This window comes from Guyanagaster necrorhizus (genome assembly GCF_019112545.1).
Source record: "Guyanagaster necrorhizus MCA 3950 unplaced genomic scaffold BT62scaffold_6, whole genome shotgun sequence".
Lineage (NCBI taxonomy): Eukaryota > Fungi > Basidiomycota > Agaricomycetes > Agaricales > Physalacriaceae > Guyanagaster > Guyanagaster necrorhizus.
The window spans coordinates 1,200,775-1,225,165 of record NW_025064885.1 but is presented as its reverse complement, the minus strand read 5'-3'; the positions used below and the strand labels follow the sequence as shown (position 1 = coordinate 1,225,165).

The 24,391-nt window shown below is 48.4% G+C and overlaps 14 protein-coding genes across 14 annotated transcripts; 9 read left to right on the top strand and 5 right to left on the bottom strand.

Annotated features, from left to right (window-relative positions):
* Window positions 1-2,105: 2,105 nt before the first annotated feature.
* BT62DRAFT_672692 (uncharacterized protein) lies at window positions 2,106-5,040 on the bottom strand. Its single transcript, XM_043181828.1, has 16 exons — window positions 4,865-5,040; window positions 4,534-4,818; window positions 4,429-4,484; window positions 4,327-4,372; window positions 4,178-4,277; window positions 4,021-4,114; window positions 3,948-3,964; window positions 3,743-3,894; window positions 3,621-3,691; window positions 3,541-3,571; window positions 3,431-3,490; window positions 3,276-3,381; window positions 3,163-3,221; window positions 2,654-3,113; window positions 2,475-2,600; window positions 2,106-2,430 (listed from the first exon to the last, which is right to left on the bottom strand). The coding sequence occupies exons 2-15, from the start codon at window positions 4,585-4,587 to the stop codon at window positions 2,500-2,502; spliced, it is 1,407 nt and encodes a 468-aa protein (XP_043042750.1). The 5' UTR covers window positions 4,588-4,818; window positions 4,865-5,040; the 3' UTR covers window positions 2,106-2,430; window positions 2,475-2,499.
* On the top strand, window positions 4,919-6,153 carry BT62DRAFT_985594 (cytoplasmic protein). Its single transcript, XM_043189952.1, has 3 exons — window positions 4,919-5,309; window positions 5,363-5,791; window positions 5,846-6,153. Exons 1-2 carry the CDS (start codon window positions 5,132-5,134, stop codon window positions 5,767-5,769), a joined length of 585 nt encoding a protein of 194 aa, XP_043042749.1. The 5' UTR covers window positions 4,919-5,131; the 3' UTR covers window positions 5,770-5,791; window positions 5,846-6,153.
* BT62DRAFT_673234 (uncharacterized protein) lies at window positions 5,992-6,865 on the top strand. Its single transcript, XM_043181829.1, has 3 exons — window positions 5,992-6,274; window positions 6,328-6,783; window positions 6,836-6,865. Exons 1-2 carry the CDS (start codon window positions 6,160-6,162, stop codon window positions 6,666-6,668), a joined length of 456 nt encoding a protein of 151 aa, XP_043042748.1. The 5' UTR covers window positions 5,992-6,159; the 3' UTR covers window positions 6,669-6,783; window positions 6,836-6,865.
* Window positions 6,866-7,519: 654 nt separating this feature from the next.
* On the bottom strand, window positions 7,520-9,511 carry BT62DRAFT_992309 (P-loop containing nucleoside triphosphate hydrolase protein). Its single transcript, XM_043190333.1, has 15 exons — window positions 9,470-9,511; window positions 9,407-9,424; window positions 9,351-9,357; window positions 9,164-9,296; window positions 9,065-9,113; window positions 8,892-9,015; window positions 8,793-8,840; window positions 8,733-8,741; window positions 8,379-8,682; window positions 8,304-8,325; window positions 8,237-8,248; window positions 8,154-8,188; window positions 7,881-8,102; window positions 7,747-7,826; window positions 7,520-7,699 (listed from the first exon to the last, which is right to left on the bottom strand). The coding sequence occupies exons 1-15, from the start codon at window positions 9,491-9,493 to the stop codon at window positions 7,677-7,679; spliced, it is 1,110 nt and encodes a 369-aa protein (XP_043042747.1). The 5' UTR covers window positions 9,494-9,511; the 3' UTR covers window positions 7,520-7,676.
* Window positions 9,512-9,615: 104 nt separating this feature from the next.
* Window positions 9,616-11,883, top strand: BT62DRAFT_929217 (uncharacterized protein). The gene is made up of 8 exons (XM_043185676.1): window positions 9,616-9,836; window positions 9,883-9,938; window positions 9,989-10,187; window positions 10,242-10,338; window positions 10,397-10,489; window positions 10,541-10,800; window positions 10,854-10,880; window positions 10,932-11,883. The coding sequence occupies exons 1-8, from the start codon at window positions 9,786-9,788 to the stop codon at window positions 11,700-11,702; spliced, it is 1,554 nt and encodes a 517-aa protein (XP_043042746.1). The 5' UTR covers window positions 9,616-9,785; the 3' UTR covers window positions 11,703-11,883.
* Window positions 11,874-12,807, bottom strand: BT62DRAFT_992307 (V-snare-domain-containing protein; the record flags this gene model as incomplete). Its single annotated transcript, XM_043190332.1, has 5 exons — window positions 11,874-12,009; window positions 12,065-12,126; window positions 12,180-12,536; window positions 12,587-12,645; window positions 12,699-12,807. The coding sequence occupies 5 exons, from the start codon at window positions 12,805-12,807 to the stop codon at window positions 11,922-11,924; spliced, it is 675 nt and encodes a 224-aa protein (XP_043042745.1). The 3' UTR covers window positions 11,874-11,921.
* Window position 12,808: 1 nt separating this feature from the next.
* Window positions 12,809-13,948, top strand: BT62DRAFT_979281 (uncharacterized protein; the record flags this gene model as incomplete). The annotated part of the gene is made up of 6 exons (XM_043189425.1): window positions 12,809-12,822; window positions 12,942-13,005; window positions 13,055-13,140; window positions 13,196-13,488; window positions 13,540-13,701; window positions 13,755-13,948. The coding sequence occupies 6 exons, from the start codon at window positions 12,809-12,811 to the stop codon at window positions 13,946-13,948; spliced, it is 813 nt and encodes a 270-aa protein (XP_043042744.1).
* Window positions 13,871-16,033, top strand: BT62DRAFT_672443 (Metallo-dependent hydrolase). The gene is made up of 10 exons (XM_043181827.1): window positions 13,871-14,210; window positions 14,262-14,326; window positions 14,379-14,510; window positions 14,561-14,579; window positions 14,626-14,960; window positions 15,011-15,410; window positions 15,464-15,509; window positions 15,561-15,678; window positions 15,724-15,819; window positions 15,868-16,033. Exons 1-10 carry the CDS (start codon window positions 14,079-14,081, stop codon window positions 15,998-16,000), a joined length of 1,476 nt encoding a protein of 491 aa, XP_043042743.1. The 5' UTR covers window positions 13,871-14,078; the 3' UTR covers window positions 16,001-16,033.
* BT62DRAFT_672433 (EF-hand) lies at window positions 16,018-17,069 on the bottom strand. Its single transcript, XM_043181826.1, has 6 exons — window positions 16,961-17,069; window positions 16,890-16,914; window positions 16,623-16,840; window positions 16,435-16,568; window positions 16,280-16,381; window positions 16,018-16,227 (listed from the first exon to the last, which is right to left on the bottom strand). The coding sequence occupies exons 1-6, from the start codon at window positions 17,022-17,024 to the stop codon at window positions 16,198-16,200; spliced, it is 573 nt and encodes a 190-aa protein (XP_043042742.1). The 5' UTR covers window positions 17,025-17,069; the 3' UTR covers window positions 16,018-16,197.
* Window positions 17,070-17,095: 26 nt separating this feature from the next.
* On the top strand, window positions 17,096-18,642 carry BT62DRAFT_929210 (uncharacterized protein). Its single transcript, XM_043185675.1, has 4 exons — window positions 17,096-17,191; window positions 17,241-17,320; window positions 17,374-17,405; window positions 17,457-18,642. The coding sequence occupies exons 1-4, from the start codon at window positions 17,115-17,117 to the stop codon at window positions 18,513-18,515; spliced, it is 1,248 nt and encodes a 415-aa protein (XP_043042741.1). The 5' UTR covers window positions 17,096-17,114; the 3' UTR covers window positions 18,516-18,642.
* Window positions 18,643-18,693: 51 nt separating this feature from the next.
* BT62DRAFT_964268 (uncharacterized protein) lies at window positions 18,694-20,232 on the top strand (the record flags this gene model as incomplete). Its single annotated transcript, XM_043188721.1, has 4 exons — window positions 18,694-18,852; window positions 18,905-19,189; window positions 19,242-19,671; window positions 19,719-20,232. Exons 1-4 carry the CDS (start codon window positions 18,702-18,704, stop codon window positions 20,230-20,232), a joined length of 1,380 nt encoding a protein of 459 aa, XP_043042740.1. The 5' UTR covers window positions 18,694-18,701.
* Window positions 20,233-20,432: 200 nt separating this feature from the next.
* Window positions 20,433-20,745, top strand: BT62DRAFT_1002828 (uncharacterized protein; the record flags this gene model as incomplete). Its single annotated transcript, XM_043176879.1, has 3 exons — window positions 20,433-20,492; window positions 20,545-20,589; window positions 20,641-20,745. 3 exons carry the CDS (start codon window positions 20,433-20,435, stop codon window positions 20,743-20,745), a joined length of 210 nt encoding a protein of 69 aa, XP_043042739.1.
* A 134-nt stretch (window positions 20,746-20,879) lies between these two features.
* Window positions 20,880-22,433, top strand: BT62DRAFT_945332 (uncharacterized protein; the record flags this gene model as incomplete). Its single annotated transcript, XM_043187940.1, has 11 exons — window positions 20,880-21,042; window positions 21,091-21,130; window positions 21,179-21,236; window positions 21,286-21,339; window positions 21,391-21,450; window positions 21,507-21,609; window positions 21,658-21,789; window positions 21,841-22,026; window positions 22,075-22,153; window positions 22,203-22,273; window positions 22,320-22,433. Coding segments are annotated over exons 1-11 (1,041 nt in total), but the record flags the coding sequence as incomplete, so codon positions are not given.
* A 361-nt stretch (window positions 22,434-22,794) lies between these two features.
* Window positions 22,795-24,376, bottom strand: BT62DRAFT_672142 (mitochondrial carrier). Its single transcript, XM_043181825.1, has 9 exons — window positions 24,201-24,376; window positions 24,101-24,155; window positions 23,956-24,056; window positions 23,801-23,907; window positions 23,596-23,752; window positions 23,352-23,545; window positions 23,265-23,307; window positions 23,014-23,212; window positions 22,795-22,961 (listed from the first exon to the last, which is right to left on the bottom strand). Exons 1-9 carry the CDS (start codon window positions 24,266-24,268, stop codon window positions 22,935-22,937), a joined length of 951 nt encoding a protein of 316 aa, XP_043042737.1. The 5' UTR covers window positions 24,269-24,376; the 3' UTR covers window positions 22,795-22,934.
* Window positions 24,377-24,391: the final 15 nt, after the last annotated feature.

Below are 24,391 nucleotides of genomic sequence, written 5' to 3'. Positions count from 1 at the left end.
TTTTACCATGTGGTACCGTTCCTGATGTGTTGCTAGGATACTAGCATTGGACACTGAAAAGACTATAAGACAAGCTGCATTGTTCCAACTTCCTTGAGGTAGCAATATACATGGTGCCCGCTGGTTGGAAAAGACCGTCCCCAAAAAATATTCCAATACACTTTCAATAATGTCTCAGGACAGGCGACGGGACCTAAACAAAGAGTTTGACTTCGAGAATTTCAGGCGTTTAATGGGCCTTGTTTGCTTTGATGTCGTTTTAAAAAGCCTGGTTCTCTCGCCAAAATCAGATATCAGTCGAAAAGCTAGTCCATGACCTGGATGAAAACAGAAAGAGAATGTCCAGAAATCATGGATGTTCTCATAGACATCGAGGAAGTCATGAATAAACATATCGCTAAATACATGACATTCTTGGTCGCAATGAGAAGGTAAAGGTAAATGGGATCTTGCTGCTGACCACTCTGAAGTGGACAAATGCCTGCTGACAGCCCTTGGGTCGAAGTCGGATAGCTATTCAAGACGGTTTCGATGCATCAACGATGACATCGGCGTTCTGGAGTGCCTTAACGTCTTGATAACGGGCGTCGACGAGGACAGAACCGAAGCCACCTGCGCTCGTCATGGTTGGGCTGGATAGATTGACGATGCCTGCTGCTGCTGCAGATGAGATACAGTTATGCATGCCTACTGCCTATGCCAGTCAGCGGATCTTCGTGGCAAAACCTTGATCGACAATGATATCGTGGAAGATAGTCACATTAAATCTTCAAAAGGAATGGCGGTCCCCAGTACATAAGTTTTGTTTCATGACGGAAGGAAGGATGAGACAGAAACTCCAGCGTCATCTAAAGGCGAGAACGAAAGGAACAAGGGACCGATATTAGGCCGGCAAGCCTTCACGAGCATATCGATGGTGATCATTATGGCTTTTAAGTCCTCCTCCGGAGTAGAATGAATGGGTTGCGGAACGACTCCTTTCGAAGTGGCCCCCTTGTATTTCTGAATGCAATGCTGTTACGACACCACATTTTTCACCGGCACACCCAATGATGTTAGACTTTCAAGAGACAGATGAAGCAGTAGACAAACCTCAGCTGCTCGACAACATCGATGGTATCTCCGTGATATAAGAGAGCTAAATCAGAACAGGAAAGCTAAATTTCGAATGTTGCCTGGCAGAAGTATGACTTGCCTCCTACGAGCTCGAAAAGAGCTATCCACGCTCAACAAAATACTGTGAGAAACAAGTTTCCATAGATCAGGCACAAGAGCGGCCAGATCACCTTATACCTGCACACAGCCGCGACCAAAAATTCGAAAATATAGCATCTTGAAGCAAAGTCCCCAGACGGCATATGTACTAGGAGCCGCTCGCCATCGACTATATTTGCCTTGTGTTGGGATTTTGCTGGAAAGTTCTAGAAAGGGCAATCCGGCATCATGCCGAGAGCTGATGAGTAAGCTCGAGAGAAAGCGAAAGTTGTAGTAGATTCTAGATATAATCCTGGAGAGTATAAATACAAGCTCTGTAGGAGCTGTAGAATAAGGGAGTTCATTCTTTCTGGCCTTACCAGCCTGGAGTCTACCCTGCGCAACACCGAGGATTTCCAACACCTTGTACTTGTCAAAATTCGTCTTATTACAACATTGCCTTCTCTTTCTGTTTAGACCGTAAAGCGACACATAGGTTGGCACTTGGAGTGCTTAGCATGTAACACAGTGATACGAGACCGTGACCTTCGCATGACCTTCGGGAGTACTGATAATGCGGAGATATGCATGGCTTGAGGCCTTTGGCCCACGTGATGGTAGTCGCGATCGGAGAATATTTACTGAGGGAGACAGCATCAATCACGTCTTGTCTGGATTGACAAAATTCAAGGCCGACTTGAAGTTCGGCATGAGGTAAAGGTAGGCGTGGGCACTGGGAGCTGTTTTGGTTAATGACTAACACTGACGAATCCTCGCTTACTTTCAGCGTCGCAAGGAAATGGACATGTTCCACCGCTTTCATGGAACAACATTGGTTAGTACAGAACGATTACTATGGCATGTGGTACGTGTCGAAAACTTGGGGAAATCGCGTTTATTGATACCTAGATAAAAGGAATGGCTCTCCTATAGTATATCGGATATGGTGGACGTAGAAAACAGATGTAGCTTGCCGTTTCAAATTGTTGCCTGCCACGACACTGTCGGCCCGAGGTCGTGTTCTTTATACGACAATCGGAAGACCGCCAGAGGTAGGCAGAAGGTCAGAACTTAAGGTTCAACAATCGGCTGAAAAAGGAGCCATCTATTTTCTTCAGCAAATGGTGTCAAGCCTCACAGTCGAACCGAAAACTCATCCGATTCGCTCGCTAGCCCAGGCCCAACTGTCCTGTGCAAAATCGATGCTGCTACGACTGCGAAGAATATTTTCGATCACTTGTACATTAGATAACACGGCAAATAGATCCAAGGTAACATACTGTACACACTATCCCAAAATCCAGCTTAACTACTTCGGTTATTGAACGTCAACCGGGACTCCGTCCTTGAAAATAGGTAGTTTCGGTTCTGGCGCATCTCCAGTCCTGGTGGAGAAGATACCATGTCTGTATATATGTCAGAATCCATTGATCCAAGCCCATCAATCACAAACACATACCGATCGGTGACGTGAAAGTATGGACCATGGGATTCAAGCTTGACGTCGTGATGTTGTGCTTTGACAAATTCGCTTCCGTCAATCCGTAGTCGATACCACCAAGCTCGACATTGGATCCTCTTCGCCGATTGGGTCTCATGGGCCCCAGCTTGGGCAACGATGTCGGAGGCTCGAGCGATTCGTCCCATGCGTTGGAAGCTGATTCCAGGGAATGAGGTGATTTCCGAGCATCTTCAACCGAAAGAGCGGAATCTCTGTTCGGTATAGTAAAGTTGGGTTTTGTGGGTGACGTAGCAAGTAGGTAGGTCCCACTGAGCTGGTGGTTTTGCGACGTCAGTGATTGTGCGTAGCTTGAACGGCTTTGGCAGATATCTTCGTTGCTATTGCCTTGTTGGTGTTTGATCTCCTTTGCAGCTTCGCGTGTGGCGATTTCGCCTTCGATAGACCGGGGGAAGAAGATCTGAGAGACACAGTTTAGTAGTTACTATGGGCGTCTTAAGACGGCTTACAACGAGAGTCAGGCCAGACGACACAATACATCCAAAAGCCGCTAAAAGTGCCAGAAGGTCTGTGAGAGGTGCACATGTAAATAATGACAGTGATTGACAGAAACACCTCTTACCTGTGGCAAAGGCATTTTCGTTTATCTCGGTGTGCGGAGTCAGGCCATCAGCACCAAGAATCACGAGGGGCACCGTAAACATGTAGCGGAAGAGGACCCGAATCATCTGTTACACTGTATCATTTTCTTGCTTTGAGACAAGTCTCCCCGCGTACATTAAGTTCATGAAATTTCGTGAGACGAACAACTGTCGAGTTGTCGACGCCCTCTTGCTTCTGAAAGATAGTCTGCTCAAGGCTACACGGCAGACGACTTTAGTACTTACCAGAGTGCTCAGAAACGACTTGAACGTCCATCTACGATGGTTCAGTCCCTAGAGAAGAAATAGTTTCATATATGACGCACAGGATAGGAGAAAACCAAATAGTCAGCGATAGGCTTCCTATTCCACCGGACAAAAACGTATACGCTTCACTCTTGATCCACGAGATCAATACGCTTGCCCAGTGTCACAATTGAAAACATACCCTGAGCCCATCATTTCTTGTGAGTATAGTCACCAGAGGCATGTATGTTACTGCAATAATAGATCCGATGGTCCAAGTTTTGAAATAAAGACTGTGGAACCAGTCTTGTTGACCCGACCTCGCGTTGAGGAGGAAAAGCCAAAAGCATAGCTCTATCATCGTAATTAGTCTTCGAGATAGCTGCGGCGGTGATACAGATACATACCCTCTAAGTGAGTTACCCTGTTCGAAACGCAATAGTTTCAGGATGGTGTGTGGCTGAAGGAAGGTTTACGCACATTTCCAACGACCACCCGATTGAGAACATGAGCATGAGTGGGAAGATTGAGTTTCTTGCAGGTTCGCTCCATAGCTGGAACGGTTTTGGGATAACTATGAGATAACATACGCCAATCGTCAGACTATTCGGACGCGACAAACGAATTTAAAACGCACTTCCATGAGTGGGATGCACAATGTATCCCTCTTGGTATTTGATGACCGTAAATCCAGTAGCAAATGTGAGTATCAACGGTACACTCATTAGGTAGGTGTACTAATGAAGGTTGGTGAGTCGACTTCCGGTAGAAAGACATAACGCGCACTGTCATAATACGCTTGAATGCCCCAGAGTAAGGACCACTATTCCACCTAGTCAAAATTAACGTTGTTAGGGAGGAAGTCTTTGGAAATAGAGGCAGGCTGACTTGAGGCATTTGAATCTGTCAAACGACCATAGATGATATAGCAAAAACGAGAAGAGCTGCGTTGACAGTTAGTGGAGCTGTATGAAAGGAATCAACCCCGCTCACAATGAAAGAACAGAGGGACCAGACCAAGAACGTTGTAGGAGATGTATGAGACATAGCATTCGTCAGTCAAGAGAAACTCGAGCCGGTGAAGAGGATAAATAGACTTGGGTGCAGGAAGACCAAGAGCCAGGCGTGTCAGGGAGAAATGGAAGTATCACACGCGTCGGTACATATACTTGAGTGATGGTCTCACATGATGATGGCCTGATGAAAAGTGAAGCCCAGCGGCAGAAGGGAGCATCTTGTGCCATGCCTTCACTAGGTTGATATTAGCACATGGTGCACCTGTGGTATACTCAAAATAGGCTGATGGACCCGGCGATGGCCTTACGGGACACTAAGAATACCCCAGCTTTCCAAGAAAGCGAAATATTGTTTTCAGAGACGATTCTCTGGCGATTCAAGGATACAGCGGGCTCTCCGTAGGCGAATCTAAGGTGAATCGATAAATGAGGTACCGCTGGCAACTCGGACCGAAACTGTATACATCCTTACAATCAAACAAGTGTACATTCAAATCTCAGCTGGTACTCCTTGACGACACTGCATACCATCAGCGGCGACGAACTATCGGGATCCGTCTATTGCATATCCTTCCATGACTTCTAACAGCCCTACCGCGGCCGACAAAGACGAACTTCTTCTTTCGTGCCGATATGGTGATATTGAAGACGTCCAGCTGTTCGCAGACAAGTACGGTGTCGAAACGCTCTCGGGAATCAGAGATGATAATGGTAACACGGTTCTACACATGATATGCGGGAATGGGCACGCGGGTGAAGCACCACTTTCCTTGTTCCGACCTTGTCTTTACCCCAGCCGTCCGTAGATCTCCTGGACTACCTCCTTCCAACCATACCTCCGTCGCTGCTCTCCGAAAAAAACGCGGCGCAGTCGACGCCACTACACTGGGCCGCTCTCAATTCCCATCTTGCCTGCGCTCAGAAGCTCGTTCAATTTCCAGGTGGTCCAGGCGTTGATCTCATTGACATAAAAAATGCGGCTGGGCATTCGCCTCTGGCAGAGGCGGAGTTTGCTGGATGGGATGAAGGGACCAAGTGGTTCATTGAGGTAATGAATCTTGAGGCCGAGGACGTTCCGAATGAAGAGACGGATGAGGGCGTGAGGAACGAGGCAGAGCCGGCCCTCGACGAGATTGATGTCACTATTGAAGATGCTGATGGTCAATTGGCAACTATGACTATTGATGCAGGGGCTAGAAATCGTCCATTATGATAGTAATCGTCGTATCTCGCAGGTGGCATTCTATATTTGCTTTCAGCACAGTATTTGCTAACACATACACTACTAGAGTCGTCTTGCCAAGTCCTTCTGTACATTGAACTTGGTAATTAATTACAAGTTGTATTTTCGTCCCCGTCGCCTTCGTCGTGGTGCAGATTAGTGCTGCGAACGAATTTCTCCCTCCAAAGGCTTGGAAGTTTCCTTTTAGCGGAACTGAGGCGCTGGCTATATTGCAGTACCGTCATCAATATGACGATTGATGACCGGACGCCTTCGACGAATTCCCATCTTGGGGGTCTTCGTATGTGTGAAAATGCTTAGAATTGAGTTGATGCCGTAAAGGTGGACCTGGCCCCCGGTGCGTCGATTTGGTTGCATGGAATGTGTTTCGACCGGACTTTATGTATCACTTATGACCTTTGGAGTGCATCTTCATCCTTGAATTCAAATTTGAAACCTGTATTGATGCAAATTCGTACACCCATTTCAATCATTGGTGTGGACGCGCTTAACCGCTATCAATGTGTATCCTTGACCAGATTCATGTAGCAACCAAACATTCTGTTCAAGCTTCAAGTTACCAGATAGAAGTATCATGGATCCCAAGGGCAAAATTGGCGGACACGAAGGAGTTGTTTCTTTCAACTATGGCCTCTTTTGGCCTTGGTCTCAACACGTTTGACGCCTCAAATACATCCATTTCACACAGATCCAACAGGAGATGCTTCAACTTCAGACATGATCAGCGCGCTGCCCTGATATACTCGAATCGGACAATTGAAGGGGGACCCACACCTGGCGGTACAAGCCCAGAATTGATTAACAGCTATCTCAACCATAAGATCACGAGTCAGGTCAACCTCAGAGCCGATGGGATGTTACTCGAGTAAGTTAAATGGTATCCCTCTGCCTCGCCCCAAAATTGCAGAGAACACAGAAACGGTGGGAGAATTGTTTCAAGTCTTTTGCAGTTGTCGGGAAAGGGAGAGACGAAAGATCAGAGAGGTGCGTATTTTGTGCAACGGAAGGGCCTCGACATCGATGCAATAGGAAGTAGGCCATAGCTGATGAATCCGACGACCAAGAGCAAGAGGATGTAACGAATATTGACGCAGAAGAGAAGAAACCATTGGGCCGAAGGGCTTTAGTGAACGCGCCTTTTACTTTTTCAATAATTGGTAGAAGGAAAACGGACCATAGATCCAAAGGTGAGGAAATTCCGGAAAGAGGCTTGGCGACTTGTTGGATTGAACAATATAGTAGGAACTTCGTGAGCGTGTTGTCTTGCGGATATTCAGAGAACTGGTAATCACGTCGACTGATGCGGGGCAAGCAGGTTTCGAAGAACATTAATTAAATGCTGATAGCATGCATCGTTGATAACGCACTCGGGGCTACGATTGGGATGCAGTCAAACGGCTTAGCAAAGGAAAACGCCTCGCGTTCCAAAGCTGGCAGGCGCATATGGAGTCGTAAAGAAGTGTTGGCCAGCGCAACCCTCAGGATCCGTCTTGCAATCTCTGCTTCCATCTGTTCTACGGCCCCACCGGAAACGAAAAATTTCTCTGAGCACTGAGAGCATCGATGTTCAGACTCGATTGAATAACAAAATTGGTGATCCGAAGAGGGTGGGATACATTTTTGAAGATTTGGGGTGACAGCTAAACACAACATTAGGGTGCAGCAGAGAATGGACGTGACTGAAGGGAAAAGAGCGGATCACAGCCATATACCGATCATGGGGTATGCTCGGGAGCGAGCTTGAAATTTTTGAACGTGGACGTCCACAGTTTCAAATCAGATTCCTCAAAGCAATCGACTTCATACATACGTCGTAAGGCAGGTATAAACTTGACTAGAGCTACAAATTTCTGTGAACAAGGAGATAACAGATACCATCATTTTTTTGATATGTGCACCACTACACAAAAAATGAGTATTGCAACGTGATCAGCAGATACAGCTTACCGTCTTCATCTTCTAGGACATGCTCCAGCCCTACTTTCTGGCCTCGGGAGTGCTTAGCACTGGCACCCCACACGATAGCACTATGAAAGTAACGTCAGCATAAGCGACTTTAGAGGTGAACGGTTGAAGCATACTATTTCATCTGCTTAGCGATCTCTTTGTGTATTGAATTGCAGAAGTCTCCAACTGTACATTTTCCCCGTCGAAGTACGACAGGCGAAGAATAGTCAGGGGCTAGACCCCGTGGTTTGGTGTATACTCGAACCAAGTTAAGGGTTTCCCACATTTTCTCGACAAGTTCGTCAATATTCATCCATTCTCGAGACGATATAGGAACTGAGTTCGGAATTTTGTACCTGGATGAATCGTGGGACTCAGTCGGCGGCTCGTAGGTATCGCAATCTCACAATAAGTCAAGCTCCTCGATGGATATTGCATCGATCTTGGGGGTGTCAGGACCAGGGACTTTACAGCTGTTATCAGTGCTCACCTTGTTCAGCACCTGGATTTCTGAATTACTCCTCCACGACCATGTAAGAGAATACCAAGGCACTCACATATAGAGCAGGTATGTAGACTCTAACGTCGATATAAATTCCGAAACATGAGGAGACAATGATTGTGCTACGAACCTGTTGCCTTCAATGACATCCACCAAGTCATCCGCCGTAGCGCCAGGTTCTCGGATGGCGATATCAGCATTGTTGATTTTGTATTCACTGAGTATCGCCTTGATTTCATCGTGATCGACATCCGTCAGCGGGACGGTGTTTGTGATCGCAATGCCGCCCTTTTCCTTCTTGCGGACAAGGATCGCAGGGGGTCGTTTATTTAATCGGATCCCAAATCCTTCCAGTTCAGATTCAATGAGCTTCTTATCACCGAGAGGCTTTAGCACATCGAGAACAATAAATATGAGGTTGCATGTGCGCGCGACTGGTATGGTGTATTTAGCAGAAAATCTGATTTGACGTCGGAAGCCATACCAGCAATGACTGTAGAAGGGTAGAAATCAAGTCGCACGAGGTCAATATGTCAAAGCTCACCTTGTCGACCTCGTCCACGTCCATCATTCGCTCCTTCGATAATACCAGCTGGTTCGCTGTGTTCAGTCAGGGCGTATGTACGTGCGTCGGACCACTCACGCAAATCCAATATTTGAATGGGAGCGCCATGTACCTTGACAGTCCCCGGAACGGTGGTCAGCGTCGTAAAATCAATGGCAGAGACCTCAGAGTGTGTCCCAGTGAGCTTGGACATCAGTGTCGACTAGAAGAGATGTTAATTAAAAAGTAATGGTTCAACCGAGCATGCACACCTTTCCCACTGAAGGAAACCCGACGAAACCGACAGAGGCTATACCCGTCCTGCATACAATGTCAGTTTGCAACGACTGTGACTGGGAAATGGACACTACCGTGCCACATCGAAGCCTACGCCTCCGCCTCCGCCTCCTCCACCGCCTGGAGGAGCAATGAGTTCTCGCCGTAGTTTCGCAAGTTTTGCCTTTAGCTGCCCAAGATGGTAGCTAGTGGCCTTGTTTTTCTGGGCTGAAATGGAGTTTTAGGGAAGAAAATATGACCCAGTACAATATTATAACTCGCTTTTAGCCTAGACGAACATGCTGGTGAGAATGATTTGTCTATCATGTCGAACATACCATCTCATCTTCGACTTCCTATGCCTTGTTAGTCGGGGAAAGTGAATAGAAAAGACGGCGTACTTTTATTTTCTGAACGGTAGTCATTGTGCTCTAGGGAAAGGCTCGGCGTTTGCCGAATAACGTTTGACCGAAGGGTGACAACGACGAGGACAACCACTTTCCTTCACCATCAATCACTCGTCCAACCTCGTCCAGTGCCGCCGCCAGTCTCGTCCCTCCATTCTTTTTGTTGCTCGTTATCGTCGCTCTCTGTCAGGCTTGAGAAGCGACTGGTTCGCTTTCACACTACCAGTATTATTATTCGAGACGAGACCTCGCTCTCCAGTAGCATCCTGTTCTGCTTGTCGTCCCTTAATTTGCGTATTCAACACAGAAAATGTGCTGCAGTGGTCCAAAATGGAAGCGAGAGGTCGTGCCCGACCACAAGGTGCTTCGCCTCTCGCCATTTCTATCCTGCATCTGACACCGTTTAGTTTGATTTCGTCGATACTCGGGAGTTTACAGACAATGGCTTCGTCATGCGCGCAAAGTATATCGTATCTTTCATGATTCCTCTGTCCAGTATTCATCATTATACAGGTATCTGTGGCTTTACATCATCGTCCTGAAATCATTCCTCGTCTACGTCTCCGATATTTTTACCGCCGTCACTATGCTGACCACGTCCAGTTGGTCCAACGAAATTTTTAACAGTTGCGAAGACATAGGCTGTGTTACCATTCCTTTCAACACTGGAAAGTGGCTCTTTGTTGGTTGCATCATATTCTCTTTCCTTCTAGTGAGCTTGCGCCTTCTCCCGTTATACCTGCATTGCCTCATGTCTGGATGACAGCTGGGTTACGAGGCCCGTAAGGCCAAAAAGATTATCAACAGCCGAGATATATCGTATGCTTTCACCAACGTCATGGCCAACAACTACTACTCCCTGCGTCCGTCCTATTGTTCTTGATATGTTCGCTTGTCCCTTATATTACCTTTCATTCACAGGTTCATACGATCACTTCTGTTTTTTCGATCATATCAGCAACTCCACCAAGACGAGCGATGATTTTGCCTTCTTTGTCTTCTTTACCTTCAAGAGTGCGCACCTCTCGTTGCTTTTCCCCTCATTATCGCTTACGGCTCGATTAGGTTGGAAGCGTGTTCTGCTGGCTGATGGACCTCGTCAGACCATTAATGCACTGACGCTTTATGCCATCTATCTTGCTCATCTTGACGAAGGTGAATGGTATGATGTGTCAAAATACTTTACCGGAAACAGTGCATCGACCTCTATATTGACTGTCACGACCTTCTTCACTGTCGTTGTCTTTGCCGGTTCCCTGTTGCTCTTGATTGTGGCCGGATTATGCTACATTCCTCTGCTCTGCCACATCCGCGGTAACCTCAAGGTAAGGGTTGTCATCGCATGAATTGTTAAGCAACTCTGATACATTTCCTACAGGAATACTGCTGTCACAAAGTTGACAAGGTACGTCAGCACCGAATTTTCTTATTTGTATGAGTTGATATACTTGTACAGCGTATCACCACCGTCATCAAACGCAGACAGAAGCAGCGTTTGGTAGAGGCAGCTAAGAATGCTAAGCTAGAAGCTATGGGCGATTATTCTCATCTCAAGAACAAGAAAGGCGAAGTCGTTGGAGCGCGTTTGCCCCAGCCCACCCTTCCTAATCTCTCCGTCGACGACGAACTCGACGATGCTTCTTCCCTTCGTACCCGTGGGCCAGCACCCAGCACCTATACCCAAGACTACTACTATTACAATTCTGACAAGGGTGACTACCCTCCGCCAATGCCCGCCTTCAATCCCGCATCAGCACACCAGAACGGATCCTTTCTCAATTACAACCAATCACAAGGCACGATCGGTCGTGATGATTCACTCTATAACTACCCACCTCCTCAACAAGGGATGTACGATGACGATAATGACAGTACAGCCCACCTAACGACCTCTGCTGCGCCATTTGGTCAGCAGTCCCAGATTTCCACAGACCACCCTGGAACTGCGCCTCTACCGAATCCATATGGTCCCATGCCTGGGAATTATGATCCCCACGATGTGTATCAAGGGCGCGCCGTTCCAAGTCCAGACAACTCACGGCGGCTCTCCCCCCCTCAACAGTCTGTTGGGCTATCCTACGATGATGCTCAAGACTATCCGCCACAGGGAATGCACCAGCAATACTCCTCACAGCAGAATGATCCATACGGCGTATATTACAATCAGCGGGGGCACTACGTTGAGGACTCTAGGGACCCGGGTGGGGGAACCGGCTATGCAGTATAGTAGTAACCTACTTCTATTTTTCTAGCTACCTTCACCTCATTTTCCCACCTTGATTCGTTTGAGTCAGAGCTTGTGTTGCTACATGTACAACAGTTGGACAACTTATCGTATTATCAGAATAGATTTCTATACGGGATAACAAATACAGATATCGATATAAGAAAGGGTGTTGCGGGTACGTATATCTGATGCACGAACGGTATATAGCATCCAAAACAATCAATTAAGTTTCTCCCAGATAATGATAACAATGAGAAGTATGAGGACAGCGATTATAGCACCAGTTACAACACGCTGTTGATACATCCTGGAATCAGAATATACTGTAATGAGCATTGGACAATGGACCCATGAAGTACTACCTTCTTATCATGCTCTTAAGGGTCTTAGAAGCGCGGTCAATAGAGCTATCAGCTCGTTGAAGCTAAAGAATCTTCAGATGCCTCACCAAAATAAAAACACAGTGGCTACACGTACGACATTCCGTGAATTCTCAATCTGCTCCCTCTGCGTGCGTAGATTCATCAGAATATCGGCACCTTGCTCTTCCGTTTCCAACGCGACCCGGTGAGAATCTTGCAGTCGCTTCGTTCCGTCATCAAGGATCGCTGTACCAGCTAACAGTCGTGTACGGTCGCTGACGCCGTATGGCTCATCTGACGAGGTGAACCCGGAGGAACGTGAGAGGAGGGTGGTGCGAGCGAGTTGGGAGTTGAGGTCCTTGAGGAGCTTCTTGTACCGTGAAAGCTCTGCTTTGGCATCCCGCATGCGGGTTTGGTACTGGGCTCGTATGGACTGGGGGATTCCTTGTATTTCAATGTCCATTTGGGACACCTAGAGTGATATCAGTGTCACGAAGAATACAAAATGGCGGCTGAACAAACCATTTCATCGGCTTCGTCTAGCTCCATTTCCGCTCTCCGTAGTGTAGTCTTACGCTGCTCTTACCCGGACAAGGTTGAATCGACATCAAGGCGAACTCCAAGTGGACCTTACCTGCACTTTCAGCCTTGTCATCACCTTCGAGCTTGGGGCGTAGTGCGTCAATAAGCTGCTTGTAGTCCTGCTCGTAAGAGTCAAATAGCGAGGTCGGTGAGTTGTCCATGATGGAAGAGCGAAGGCAAGCTGCGGACGTGCATGACGCGTATCCATTTTCGGCATTTGTCTCTCAACGGTCATGATCAATTCAGCGTAAGGCTTCGATTACTGTCCTTGTCGTTCCTTCTCATGTCGTTGCAGGGGATCGCTGTACTTGGACTCTCAGATACGGGACTGGGTCCTGTTTCCTATCACTCTGGTCATGGTATGCTTTCTTCTGTTGCCAACGTCGTGTACTATATGGGCATTTTCAGATCCTAGTGGGCATCCTACGGCATTATGTCGTACTGCTCCTCCAGTCTCCACCAAAAAAGCTTACCCGCGCTGCAGTTCGAGAACAGTGCGTGTCCTACTCATTGTTGTCAGTGTCCTTGTGTTCACTGGGCAGCTTCCAGACGAGCCTTAGCTCGCTCTCAAATTCTTCGTGCTACATCAGCGTATTCGCCAATATCACCCGTGTTTTACCACTCCATCTCTAAGCATCTTTCGGACTCGTTCGAGGCAGGTGCATATCTCAAGGATGGGCCTACAAAGGAGGGAGAAGCGCCCAGTTCACCCCCGAACCCGATAACTGACCCTGCTGCTATGGATGGTATGATGGCTGGCATGAAGACGCAGATGGTCATGATGGTTCCGCAGATGGTCATTATGGGATGGATCAACTTTTTCTTCCAAGGCTTTGTTCTCAGTATGTATGCTGAATATTTGGCTCTGTATATTTAACTGATTTACTTTTCAGTCAAGCTACCTTTTCCCTTGACCCTTGGATTTAAATCGATGCTCCAACGAGGAATAGAGACTCCTGACATGGATGTTCGATGGGTGTCTTCCTTGTCGTGGTACTTTTTGAACTTTTTCGGACTGAATGGGCTCTACCGGATTCTACTTGGTGGTGACAATGGTGAGTGCTACGTATTTGTGTATTTACGGCTGGTTGCTCATGGCAAGTAATAGCTGCACAAGATGCTTCTCAAACTATGATGGCTTCTCCCTTCGCCGCGACAGGTGCCGGTCAACCAGGCCAACCACAGGATTTTAACAAAGCATTTAAAGGAGAAAAGGATAATCTCGCATTCTCGAGTGGCCTGTATGCGTGGGTCGGGGACGATGTAGAAGATAGAGTATTGAGAAAGTACGGAAAGCTTTGAATTTATCTTTATTTCTTTCCCAGGATTGCCACTGTTGCCGTGCACGTGCGTGCCAGGTTCTGCAAGTGACACCGAAGAATGGCTGAGCCTTATGGGCCACCGGAATGCAATAAAGGGCAGCTGAGGCTTCATGAGTAGCCCAATGTCCTCTGCCAACGGTCTCGTCTGCTTCACCAACTGTCTCCTCCCGCAAGAGGATGGAACTCTGCTTCAAAAGGACCTTTGGATTGATCAAGTTCGGGGGGTCATTCTGGATGCTCAGGTGGGTGTTGTGTCGTCCTTGTCGGTGGAAACTCACTTTTGTGCATTATAGCGGTCCTTTTATTTGAGAAAAGAAAGGCCCGAGAAAGTGATAGACCTGGGCGGGAACGTCCTCAGGTAGGTAGCTCCTTGTGAACGGTGGGGTCCTCAGTTGCTGATTCCATCGCAGTCCAGGCCTCATCGATATCCAAATCAACGGAGCGTATGGCTTTGATTTCTCAGTGTTCGACGGCGATGAGGAGACCTACAAAGGCGGCCTAGTCTCCGTCGCAGAGAAGATTGTCGAAACAGGAGTCACTTCGTAGGTGGACTAATGCTCTCACTGGACCTCCGCTAATGACGCCTTAATAGACTTGTTCCTACTATTATTGTATGCCCTTTTCTTCATCAGGCTGTCCAAGCTGATCCAGGGTTAGACCCAAGAAAGGTCGCTCTATCCCACCTTGCTCCGTCTCCTTCGGCCGTACAGCTCTCCCACGTCTGCGAACTTGTTGGGATGGCATGCAGAGGGCCCGTTCATCGACATGGCGAAGCGCGGTGCGCATGCCCCGTCCTTCCTTCTCTCAGCCAAGGAGGGCTTCCGGTCTTTCGAGGACCTGTACGGCACCGCCAACTTGGCAGACAGCGAGGACTGGCTCATGGAAGACTCGATGGGTGTTCGCATCATCACTGCCGCTCCTGAGATCGAGGGCGTTATGCAGGCGGTGTCCGAGCTTGACAAGCGAGGCGTCGTGTTCTCCATAGGACATAGGTTCATTCGTTTATTTCCGTATCAGTTCATTCTGACCTAGTTCCTCTTAGCATCGCTACTTCTGATATAGCAACTTCTGCTGTACGAAATGGAGCGAGGCTTATCACCCATCTCTTCAATGCAATGCCGCAGTTGCACCACCGGGACCCGTCCATCATCGGTCTTCTCGGGGCATCTCCTCATCTGGCTTCACCCTTTTCTCCTATAACTGGACAGCCTTACTCTCCCATGCAGGCGCCAGTGCCAAAGCGAACCCACTCTTTCAAGCTGAGTGTACCAGTAACTGGCTCGGAGGCCTTTGATGATGTTGTTACCCCTCCCCAAACGCCTCTGTTCGCCCGATACCGTGACAAGAAATCCCCTCCCAAGACCGGCGAGAACTATGACTTCATGAGGCCATTCTACGAGCTGATTGTTGATGGAATCCATTCGCATCCCAACTCTGTTAGGGTGAGATCAATGCAGTCTCGTGTCTTTTTCTGTGACTGATGCGGCAGGTCCAGTTGGCTTACTCTGCGTATCCTGAAGGCTGCATCCTCATCACGGATGGTGAGAACTTGCGTTCTTCGCATTCGGGTGTGGCTCTAATTGATATCCTAGCTATGAAGATCCTAGATCCCCATCTCCACGATGGGGTGCATGAGTGGCGCGACGGTAAGCGCTTTGTGAAGGAAGGAGATAAGCTATACTTGGAGGGAACCGACACGCTTGCCGGAAGGTGTGTGTTACTTGGAGTTTCATCTCTGATTCTGATTATCACCAGTGTTGTGACCCTAGATAAATGTGTCCGCAATTTTACTCGGTTCACAGGCTGTGATATGGGGCAAGCTATCAAGTGTGCGACCATGAACCCCGCCAAGTACGTCCGAGTTAGCATCACTTTTTATTTCAGCTAATGTTCTTTTAGGTGTTTGGGCATCGAAGACAGAAAGGGAACGCTGCGACCGGGAGCCGACGCGGATCTTGTCGTATTGGATAAACAGGGATATGTCCAGAGTACGTGGGTGAAAGGAAGGGAGCTGTGGACGAGGAGAGCGTGATGAGTAAATCTTTATATGTATTGGACAGACTCTATAGATTCGAAATCGAGGTTTGTTAGGATACAGCTACATTCGCGTTTGCATAAGTGATATAGATAAGACTTCAGGTCCACAACAAACATGAAGAAAAATACAGCTAGATGGTAGTAAGGGAAGTTTGGAGACTTGTGCTAAGGTACTCACAAGACCCAAATATATCAAACCAAACCATCGTACAGTGATAATGCCTGTGAGGAAGGGATGGAATGATATAGCAAGGGTTGGATAATGAGAGCTTACCTGCACGATGGTAGGATCCTGCTTGCTACCCTCGACAAACTCGTCATAGGTCAACTTTGCATCCTTGTCCCTGTCCATATTACGGAAGATCTTGTCGACACGCTGCGGGGACTGGATTGATTGACAAGAAACTGCGTGGAGACAAATGGACCTACCTTCTCTGGCGTGTCTTCGTCAGAAGGGAGCTTGACCATCTCCCCAGTCATTTTGTATATGGATTGGACGATTTGGAGCATTTCGTCGTATGTTATGAAGCCATCTTTATCAAGGTCGTAGAGCTGAAAAGCCCCTGCGGCGGGTCTGGATGAGAGATGGAGGGGACGGAGGGAGGAGGGGGACGCACATTTGAGCTTTTCGTCTAGTCTACCACGGCTGGTGACGCTGAGGGCGCATATAAACTCTTTGAAATCGATGGTACCGTTCTTGTTTTCGTCGAAGACGTTGAAGACATAGTCGGCGAACTCTGCTGGGTCGCCAAAGGGGAAAAATTGTTTGTATATGCGGCTGAACTCTGACTTGTCTAGCTGGCCTGAGGGGCAGTCCTTGCGAAAACCCTTGTACCTGGGGGAAAGGATAAGATATGGTAGATGATAAGATCGGACACTGTTACCATTGCTGGAGTTCCTTCTTGTCGACTGGGAGATTCAGCAGGGTTGCTGGTGGTCGGAGAGAAGGACATACAGTAGGTATTTTTCTGAAGATCTTGGAGCTGTTCCGGGGTGAGCTTTGACTGGGATTTGCCCATGACGGTAAGTTGTTAAGGAGGAAGTAGCACGTGCCCTTATTGGGTGTAGCTGGGGCTGGTAATTTCAGGAGTGCTCTTCGAGTGTCGCCCATGTGTTATGCCTATGGCTCCCTCGACCAGGCCATCAGCACTTGCCCTATGTGCAAGGTCTTTCCCCATCCCACTAGGTCCGTGCGCCGTCCCCCTCGTCGACTCAATCATTATTGACCCTTCCAGGTGTCCTCATGTCCGTGAGGTCTGTCGTAATCGTGCCTCTCATCCTCGTTTTGATGTCTACTTTTTAAAGAATGCTGAAGGTACCCTTTATCCGCCGCCGCCACATCATGTACATACTCATCATTCATCCCAGTCGACTCATTTAATGGCTGTGGCTACTGCAAAGTGCGTCTCTTCTTGCCCTGCATATTGTCTGCCTGCTCAACTCTATCCAAGTGGGCTCGCACAAATCCTCCTCAAAAGGCTGCGGGTTATCTCAATCCCGGGTGGCCCGGGTGCTGTCGACCCCCAGTTGCTTCCGAGCAGCGCATGATCCAGCCCGCAGACTGGCGATCCGTCAGCATCGTCCACCATATACCTATTCCTCCCGATATCAAGGCCACCCTCGACGGTCTCGCAGCACCTCGTCCGGGTGGGAGCCCTGCAGCCCCGGCCAGGGGTGCTCCAGGGTCAAAGCCCCCAGATAGAAAGAATAGCAGCGCCAACGGAAGCCCGCCATCCAAGCCTGCAGTCATGCCCCCAAAGTCAGCTGCCATTTCCATTCCTCCCAAGTCCCGAGGCAGCCCAAAGCAGAGCTCAGCTTCTCTATCAAACAGCCTTTCGCGCAGTACGGGTGCTAATCTTCTACCATCACCCCCAACGGAACGTCGCCAATCTATTAACGAAGGTCCGGAGAAGCCTGGGACTCCTCCATCTACTTCTTCTCCAGGTCGTAAAGCCATTGATCTCGATGGCGCCACGACTCCCCGCCGCAATTCTAGTGCGACCCGTCCACCCATACCAGTTGCTGCAGCCATAAAGGGCACTGGTGCGAATCGCTCCCCTCCTAGCCAATCACTAGAACGACGTCGAACATTAGTTCAGCCGCCGAGTATCCCTCCTTCCAAGTCTTCCCTGCCACGGGCGGCTGCTGATCCATCCCCGTCAATTTTACTCGCGCGCCCAGCTAAAAAGGATGAAGACAGTGTATCCAATGCATCAGGAAGCAGCGGGTCGATGAGCGACAGTACCGTCACTTCGGACGGCGGATTCACCGACTATCTCTCTGATGAGTCCGAAGCCGAGTTGCAGAGACAAGCAGAAGCCCGGGCAGCGCTCGTTGCGCAGAACCAGGCTGAAGAGCTCGAATTCAAGGCGGCACGTTTGCAGTTGACACACGTCGACCTACGTCCACCCAAGTCTTGGGATGCGACAAATCCTGTTGGAAGTGGACCGCGTTTGGCGTCACGTTCAACGGTGTCGATTGCTACGAGCAATGGGAGCAATCGAAGCTGATTAATTGGGTGTAAAAAGGGCAGAACTCGGGACAATTGGGAACAACCATCTATGTATCTTCTTTTTTTTCCATGCATACACAAATGTAGCGTCAATTGCAATGCCAATTTAATATTTGTACCTGAAACCACGTGACTTGAACGCCAGAAACGGACGGTAGTTGGCTGGAGCGCTTTACCATCATTCATGAATCTTGCTCGTCATTCCATCTCTGCGACGGCCCCAATACACATATTTGACGCCAGGTTCGACTCTGACTGCGACATATTTACCACCGCTACCCCTGCTGGCTTTGCTGTGTATCGCACCTGGCCTCTGACCCTCCTCCGCAAGCGCGGTACGTAGTCCCGACTTCCATGTTCGAGAACTGACCAATGGATGCTACATAGAGCTTACTGGAGGTACCTTGTCCGCCGTTGTTCCCCTACATACTTCGTCTCTTCTATTTCTTCTTGGTGGCGGTCGAAGTCCCCTGTACCCTCCAAATAAAGTCGTGCTGTGGGACGATGCCATCAGATGTGAAGTAGCCGAACTCGAATTTAGGGAGAGGGTCCGTGGGTTGGCTTGCAGACGTGGGTGGCTTTCGGTCGCCCTCCGTCGCAGGGTAGTCGTGTTTGAGGTTGGCGAGCGTCTGACACGATATGGCGAATGGGACACATGCGATAATCCCAAAGGTCCTGTCCTTTCTTCATACCCTGATACATTCATGCTTAAACAACGTTCCAGGGCTAGTTGCTCTCGCAACTGCTGCATATTCGACACTACTTGCAATTCCAGGCCGTCAGATGGGCCATGTACAGCTTGTGCACCTTCCGCCTTGCGCTCCTCCTAAGCCCAAGGGCCCACCTTCAGATATTCCTCAGAAACCGCCACCGCCTCCAGCAAAGCATCCGGTTTCTATTATTGCGGCGCATACAAGTGCTCTTACGACTCTGACACTACCTCCATCAGGTCGGTTACTCGCGACGACGTCGTCTCGCGGCACTCTGGTGCGAATCTGGGACTCGCACACCGGAAAGCTTGTTCGCGAACTGCGGCGTGGAACAGACAAGGCTGACATATTTGGTGTCGCATTTAGACCAGATGAGGAAGAGTTGTGTGTATGGAGTGACAAAGGGACTGTACATGTATTTACTCTCGTCTTGTCTAGCGTCTCGTGAGTGTCTCTGCTTTGCTCTTTATGCGTTTATCGTTAATCTTCAGTAGTAATCGCCAATCTTCGTTCTCACCATTGACTAGCTATTTACCCTTGCCGAAATATTTCGAATCGGAATGGTCTTATGCGCAATATCGAATACCAACGCAGTCGTCTCATATATCTCTATCCTCCGCGTCTGTGCGATCCCCGACAGCCGATGTACCAGACGAAGAGCGATGTGTTATTGGCTGGATAGAGGGTCGCAGCGATGACCCAGACCATCCTAATGCGGAATATCAACTAGTTGCCTTGACGTATACGGGCGGCTGGTATCGACTGTCTTTGCCATCACTGGGCCATTCCGAGCTCAATACACACACAAGCTATAATGCCTCTCATCATATCTCGGGGTCGCCACCCAAGCCGTCTTCTATGACACGACAGCGAACGCCTAGTGTATCGTCGGTCGGGAGATCGGAAAAGGGAAAGGAGAAAGAGAAAGACAAGGAAGGCAAGGAGAAGCGAGATTGTATCTTGCGAGAGTTTAGACGATATGGAAGATGGGACGGTTGGGGTTAGGTGTAGGGTCATTTCGGTTGGATTAAGAATCACATTTTTTTCATGTCGCTCACTCATGCACGCTACGCTTTGTATTTATACCTCCACATCACCTTGTTGTACCATCGTTATTATCTAGTTTACAGTAATTTGTGATGAATAGTATGTAATTGACCTGGTAACGGAAGCGTGACTCCCTTTCTCTTGTACTCTTATCAATCATGGAAAACCCTCATGCAGAGCAGCAGGCAGTTCTCCTTGAACGTATTTTAAAAAATTCGGTAGGCAATTTCTTGTCTATTTCCTTTTTTCCTCGCCTCAACTTTCGTCAAGTCTAAATGCACAGAAACAATATCCGAACTCAATCGGTGTCTAGAGGTTTGGAGAACTGCGGTAAATTATTGGCGCATCTGACGAGCCCATTTGCAGCAAATTCTTCGCGCTAACGCGTCAGTCAAGATCGCGGCAGATTTGACGACTAAATACAGGAAGAACGTGCAGTATAATCTGGAGGCTACGAGAGGCAGGGAGTGACCACTGTACTATAATTTCTAGAGTCGCGAACCCGACTTAGAATTGATTTCGCGTCTGAGTTTGTGTATTTTTTGCTCTGAAATCCGAGTGATTATCTGAAAAGAAAGGACGGAAGCGCGATTAGGAGCGCTTACCTTTTCCATTCCAACGCCCATGTCCTCTGCCGTAGTCAGCGTTGTCGCACCCTGCGGCACCTCGTCGTCGACTTGTGGATACTGTTCACCTCCTGGCGAACGCAGTGCTGCATCAACGAGCAGACGCTCCGCAACTTTATCGGCGTTGCAGCTGTCCTGCTCAGTAAGTTCCTTCGTCAATCGCAATGTCGATTCTCGCGACGAGGACTAGGTGTACCTGGATATGATTGACCGTGGCTGGCGCAGATCAGGTGTGCATGGCGTTCATCTGTGGCTTGTTTGCTGCTGAACAGCTACAGGAACGTACTGCTACAAACCAGACATGAAGAATTCGTGCTGTCCTCAATATCCTATCAAGTCCGTGTGTCTGTCGGAATGACTTTTAGGCACTCACGCGGTAGTACAGACTGGATGCACTTGCTTTCAAGCCTTCAAAGAGTCAGCGTAAACTTGTCAATCGGTACTGGATCGTCCTCACACTTGGCGGCGTTCCCTGCTCATCGTGCCATAGATGGAACCGGTTCATCCTGGAAGGAAAAAATGATGACGAGATGGCTGTAGACAACCAAAAGTGCGCGCCCATCGCTCTGTTACATACGCCAAAATATCGAAAATCACATCCATCAGGATACACCGACCTGCAAAGTCAAAAAACTCAGATTTCGTGTGGCCCAGCGTCATACACGCTTCTGAGTCTGGTTTTATTGAAACGACTCACCACAAATTTGAGGTAAAACGTGCAATTGTCTCTGCTGTATCGCTCTAATCGAACGCACAGGTCGTTCTCGAACCATCTTCTTATTCTGCAGAGAAATTCGCCTTATATGACAAGTACCAGTCTGACATACACAATGATTTTGACAACTCCAGCATGAGTTTCAAGCGCTTCTTGGTCAACTCGCCACTACGGGTATCTTGATGCATTTCCAGACATCATATTATGCTGACATCGTTCTGCAAGGGAGAACTCATTCCTTATACCACTCCCGCTCCGTTTCATCTTCCGCCCCGGTACGGATCGTATCACCAACTATACAGACTGGACGGCCAGCTGATCGCCGTAGCTGTCCTGGATATTCTACCTCATTGTGTATCGAGCGTGTATTTCATGTATGACAAGACTTGGGAGAAGTTCTCCCTAGGAAAGGTAATTGTATTTAATACTAGCTCTGTCAGGTTTAAACGAGCCTTCCAGGTCAGCGCACTTCGCGAGATTTCCCTGGCCCGTGAAATCCATGACGCGGGGGTGCCATCGATGAATTATCTCTACTTGGGTACGTTCACTTCCTGATCTCTCCTTTTTACCTCTTATGGGCCTTGAAGGATACTACATCCACTCGTGTCAGAAGATGAGATACAAGGGGCAATATTCTCCCTCGTTCCTCGTTGACCCCGTAATAAGTCCATTCCATCCTATATTTAGTTCTTATTGGCTCTTAGGAGACATATGAATGGTATCCTCTCGAGCAATGCACTAGGCTCCTTGACACGAACCGATATGCCTGTTTTTCATATCCGGACCACTCAACCAACGAACCCCCGCCTGCCGGAGGTGTGCCATGGGTTACCAATGTCAATTACGGTATGGTACTGACCTTGGGTTCTAGGTGAGCTATCGTTTCCGGACCCTCCGCAGTTGGGCGCGGAGACTTGGGCAGACATATTTTCAGTTGCTGACATACGACATGGCGTAGTGACGGTGATGCCTGTGAATGTAAGAATTGTCTGTCTTCGCCTTTTCTTTTCGGTCATCTTGATAACAAACACAGGAATCATCCTCTTGGGCTTCTGAGGCGAAACGGCGACAAGTCCTACACTGCGTCGAAGGCCTTGGCATCGATTTATCAAGAAAGGTGATTTTCCACCTCGGGTGAGGTGTACATGTTATATTCCCTCTATATAATATGGAAATAATTGGTGACGACTATTAAATGGTAGACCTTACTGTCCTAGCCATGGTAGATTCCCCTTGATCCGCTGCAAGCCGTTATTTCCGGTAACATTCTATACAAGGGAGACTAATGTACAATATAAGGCGGACACTGATGTGTAGTTTTACAACTTGCTCGCAGTCAATAGAGCCTTTATCAGTGGTCAGATCAGTGTGTCTAGAAGGAGCAGCATTGAGAACTACCTTCTTCGTGATTTCATATATGCGCCTTTGTCCTGCAAAGAGAATGGCTGCCGTAAGAACGCTTTGAGTCAACTTGCTGCCAACGCCCTTATAAAGACCGTGAATGCCCTCTTCTTGTAAGATAGTTAGTAGCCCATCAAGAGTGGATTTGTATCCCAGCGCGCTTGAATGTCCGGCTTGCATTCGACTCTTGATTACACTGGAAGGAAAGCATCAACACATGAGCGCCGCACTAAGTGAGAGACTCGAACATGTAAGGATAGGTTGATGCTGTGGCGACTGAGGAGTAGAATGCTAAATGCTTGCTTGCAAGGGATTGTGCAAGTAAAGAAACTCACTTAGTTTTGATATAGCCCCTAGGAAGAAGAAGTCCCAGTCACTGAGAACTGCCGTCGCGGCAGCAGCACCTGCTAGTCTCAGTTTGGTTGTCCTTCGGGCGATCAAGGTGTTCTTCAACTGCTCAAACACAGTGTACTGAATTACAGGATTCATGACGAGGACAAGAGCGGGCCCAATGCCTCGCCAGAAAGCGCTGGGATTCGGTATCAGGGAACCAGTGATAAGCACAATTAGAAGACATACCTAATACCATCCTTTTCAAGAATTCCTCGGACAGCTTCAATGAATCCAGGTTTCTTAGGGCGCCCGGATGCATTGGAAGAACCTTGGTTGAGCGTCCGAACAGCCTGAGAAGTCTGGACGACCCATATTGGATTGCTAATTATCGTTGTTGCTGAGCCTGTCGGTACATGAGAGGGACAGTTGGCGGTTCGAGAGAAGAACGTGCCTGCAACGAGTCCTGTTATGATGGACTCAATGGTGCTCAAGCCTTTTCCGCCGACTCGGGATTTGAGTATGGCTCCGCGAGATCGTTCATAAAAGTAGTAATAGACACTCTCAGAGCGTCAGAACAACCGCGATGGGGAGAATTGGAAAACAAACCCATTCGTGACTGCGATACCAAGCAAACTGGAATTCAAGCCACTGTAGAGGCCTGTTATGCCTTCTCGTCTGACGATATCAAGGACAGCTTGTACGATGGGCTAGATACACGAGTCAGTAAAGGTCAACAAAGTTGTTGCTGCACCTTTGACTCATTTCTCGTTTCGACCGCTGCTCGAGTAGAAATAAAAATCAGAGGACTGGTTCCGTTAGACGACGTTCTGGACAGACGGGCGACGACGCACTAGGTTGCGGACATGGCCACGATGCCCCCGGCTGAGCCTGCAATTCCTTGAATGACGGAGTCGTCCATCGCGTCCTAATTGTCGGCCAGTCAACGTCAAGAAATTGGCGTCAAGGTAGAGAAGAAAAGGCAGAAAGGATAGTCGCCGTCATTCCTGAACGCGTCTCCGTTGCGATTTCACGTGTCAACGTC

What these genes read in the sequence shown, in the direction of transcription:
- BT62DRAFT_992309 (XM_043190333.1), bottom strand. Translation starts at nt 9,493, where the DNA reads ATGACTACCGTTCAGAAAATAAAA. An exon ending in GATGTCATTGAAGGCAACAG is followed by an intron (nt 8,326 to 8,378) that starts GTTCGTAGCACA and finishes TATCGACGTTAG; the next exon opens with AGTCTACATACCTGCTCTAT. An exon ending in ATCGAGGAGCTTGACTTATT is followed by an intron (nt 8,103 to 8,153) that starts GTGAGATTGCGA and finishes CGATTCATCCAG; the next exon opens with GTACAAAATTCCGAACTCAG.
- BT62DRAFT_929217 (XM_043185676.1), top strand. Translation starts at nt 9,786, where the DNA reads ATGTGCTGCAGTGGTCCAAAATGGAAGCGAGAGGTCGTGCCCGACCAC. An exon ending in TGTCTTCTTTACCTTCAAGA is followed by an intron (nt 10,490 to 10,540) that starts GTGCGCACCTCT and finishes CGGCTCGATTAG; the next exon opens with GTTGGAAGCGTGTTCTGCTG. An exon ending in GCTGTCACAAAGTTGACAAG is followed by an intron (nt 10,881 to 10,931) that starts GTACGTCAGCAC and finishes ATACTTGTACAG; the next exon opens with CGTATCACCACCGTCATCAA.
- BT62DRAFT_985594 (XM_043189952.1), top strand. Translation starts at nt 5,132, where the DNA reads ATGACTTCTAACAGCCCTACCGCGGCCGACAAAGACGAACTTCTTCTT. An exon ending in ATGCGGGAATGGGCACGCGG is followed by an intron (nt 5,310 to 5,362) that starts GTGAAGCACCAC and finishes AGCCGTCCGTAG; the next exon opens with ATCTCCTGGACTACCTCCTT.
- BT62DRAFT_672443 (XM_043181827.1), top strand. Translation starts at nt 14,079, where the DNA reads ATGAGTAGCCCAATGTCCTCTGCCAACGGTCTCGTCTGCTTCACCAAC. An exon ending in CTGGGCGGGAACGTCCTCAG is followed by an intron (nt 14,327 to 14,378) that starts GTAGGTAGCTCC and finishes ATTCCATCGCAG; the next exon opens with TCCAGGCCTCATCGATATCC. An exon ending in CTGCATCCTCATCACGGATG is followed by an intron (nt 15,510 to 15,560) that starts GTGAGAACTTGC and finishes TTGATATCCTAG; the next exon opens with CTATGAAGATCCTAGATCCC.
- BT62DRAFT_672142 (XM_043181825.1), bottom strand. Translation starts at nt 24,268, where the DNA reads ATGGACGACTCCGTCATTCAAGGAATTGCAGGCTCAGCCGGGGGCATC. An exon ending in CATAACAGGACTCGTTGCAG is followed by an intron (nt 23,753 to 23,800) that starts GCACGTTCTTCT and finishes ATGTACCGACAG; the next exon opens with GCTCAGCAACAACGATAATT. An exon ending in CTTGAAAAGGATGGTATTAG is followed by an intron (nt 23,546 to 23,595) that starts GTATGTCTTCTA and finishes ACCGAATCCCAG; the next exon opens with CGCTTTCTGGCGAGGCATTG.
- BT62DRAFT_929210 (XM_043185675.1), top strand. Translation starts at nt 17,115, where the DNA reads ATGTGTTATGCCTATGGCTCCCTCGACCAGGCCATCAGCACTTGCCCT. An exon ending in CTTTTTAAAGAATGCTGAAG is followed by an intron (nt 17,321 to 17,373) that starts GTACCCTTTATC and finishes CATTCATCCCAG; the next exon opens with TCGACTCATTTAATGGCTGT. An exon ending in ATGGCTGTGGCTACTGCAAA is followed by an intron (nt 17,406 to 17,456) that starts GTGCGTCTCTTC and finishes ACTCTATCCAAG; the next exon opens with TGGGCTCGCACAAATCCTCC.
- BT62DRAFT_673234 (XM_043181829.1), top strand. Translation starts at nt 6,160, where the DNA reads ATGTGTTTCGACCGGACTTTATGTATCACTTATGACCTTTGGAGTGCA. An exon ending in TACACCCATTTCAATCATTG is followed by an intron (nt 6,275 to 6,327) that starts GTGTGGACGCGC and finishes AGATTCATGTAG; the next exon opens with CAACCAAACATTCTGTTCAA.
- BT62DRAFT_672433 (XM_043181826.1), bottom strand. Translation starts at nt 17,024, where the DNA reads ATGGGCAAATCCCAGTCAAAGCTCACCCCGGAACAGCTCCAAGATCTT. An exon ending in AAGAAGGAACTCCAGCAATG is followed by an intron (nt 16,841 to 16,889) that starts GTAACAGTGTCC and finishes CCTTTCCCCCAG; the next exon opens with GTACAAGGGTTTTCGCAAGG. An exon ending in ACGAAGACACGCCAGAGAAG is followed by an intron (nt 16,382 to 16,434) that starts GTAGGTCCATTT and finishes CAGTCCCCGCAG; the next exon opens with CGTGTCGACAAGATCTTCCG.
- BT62DRAFT_672692 (XM_043181828.1), bottom strand. Translation starts at nt 4,587, where the DNA reads ATGTCTCATACATCTCCTACAACGTTCTTGGTCTGGTCCCTCTGTTCT. An exon ending in TGTGCATCCCACTCATGGAA is followed by an intron (nt 4,115 to 4,177) that starts GTGCGTTTTAAA and finishes GTTATCTCATAG; the next exon opens with TTATCCCAAAACCGTTCCAG. An exon ending in ATTTGGTTTTCTCCTATCCT is followed by an intron (nt 3,572 to 3,620) that starts GTGCGTCATATA and finishes GAACCATCGTAG; the next exon opens with ATGGACGTTCAAGTCGTTTC.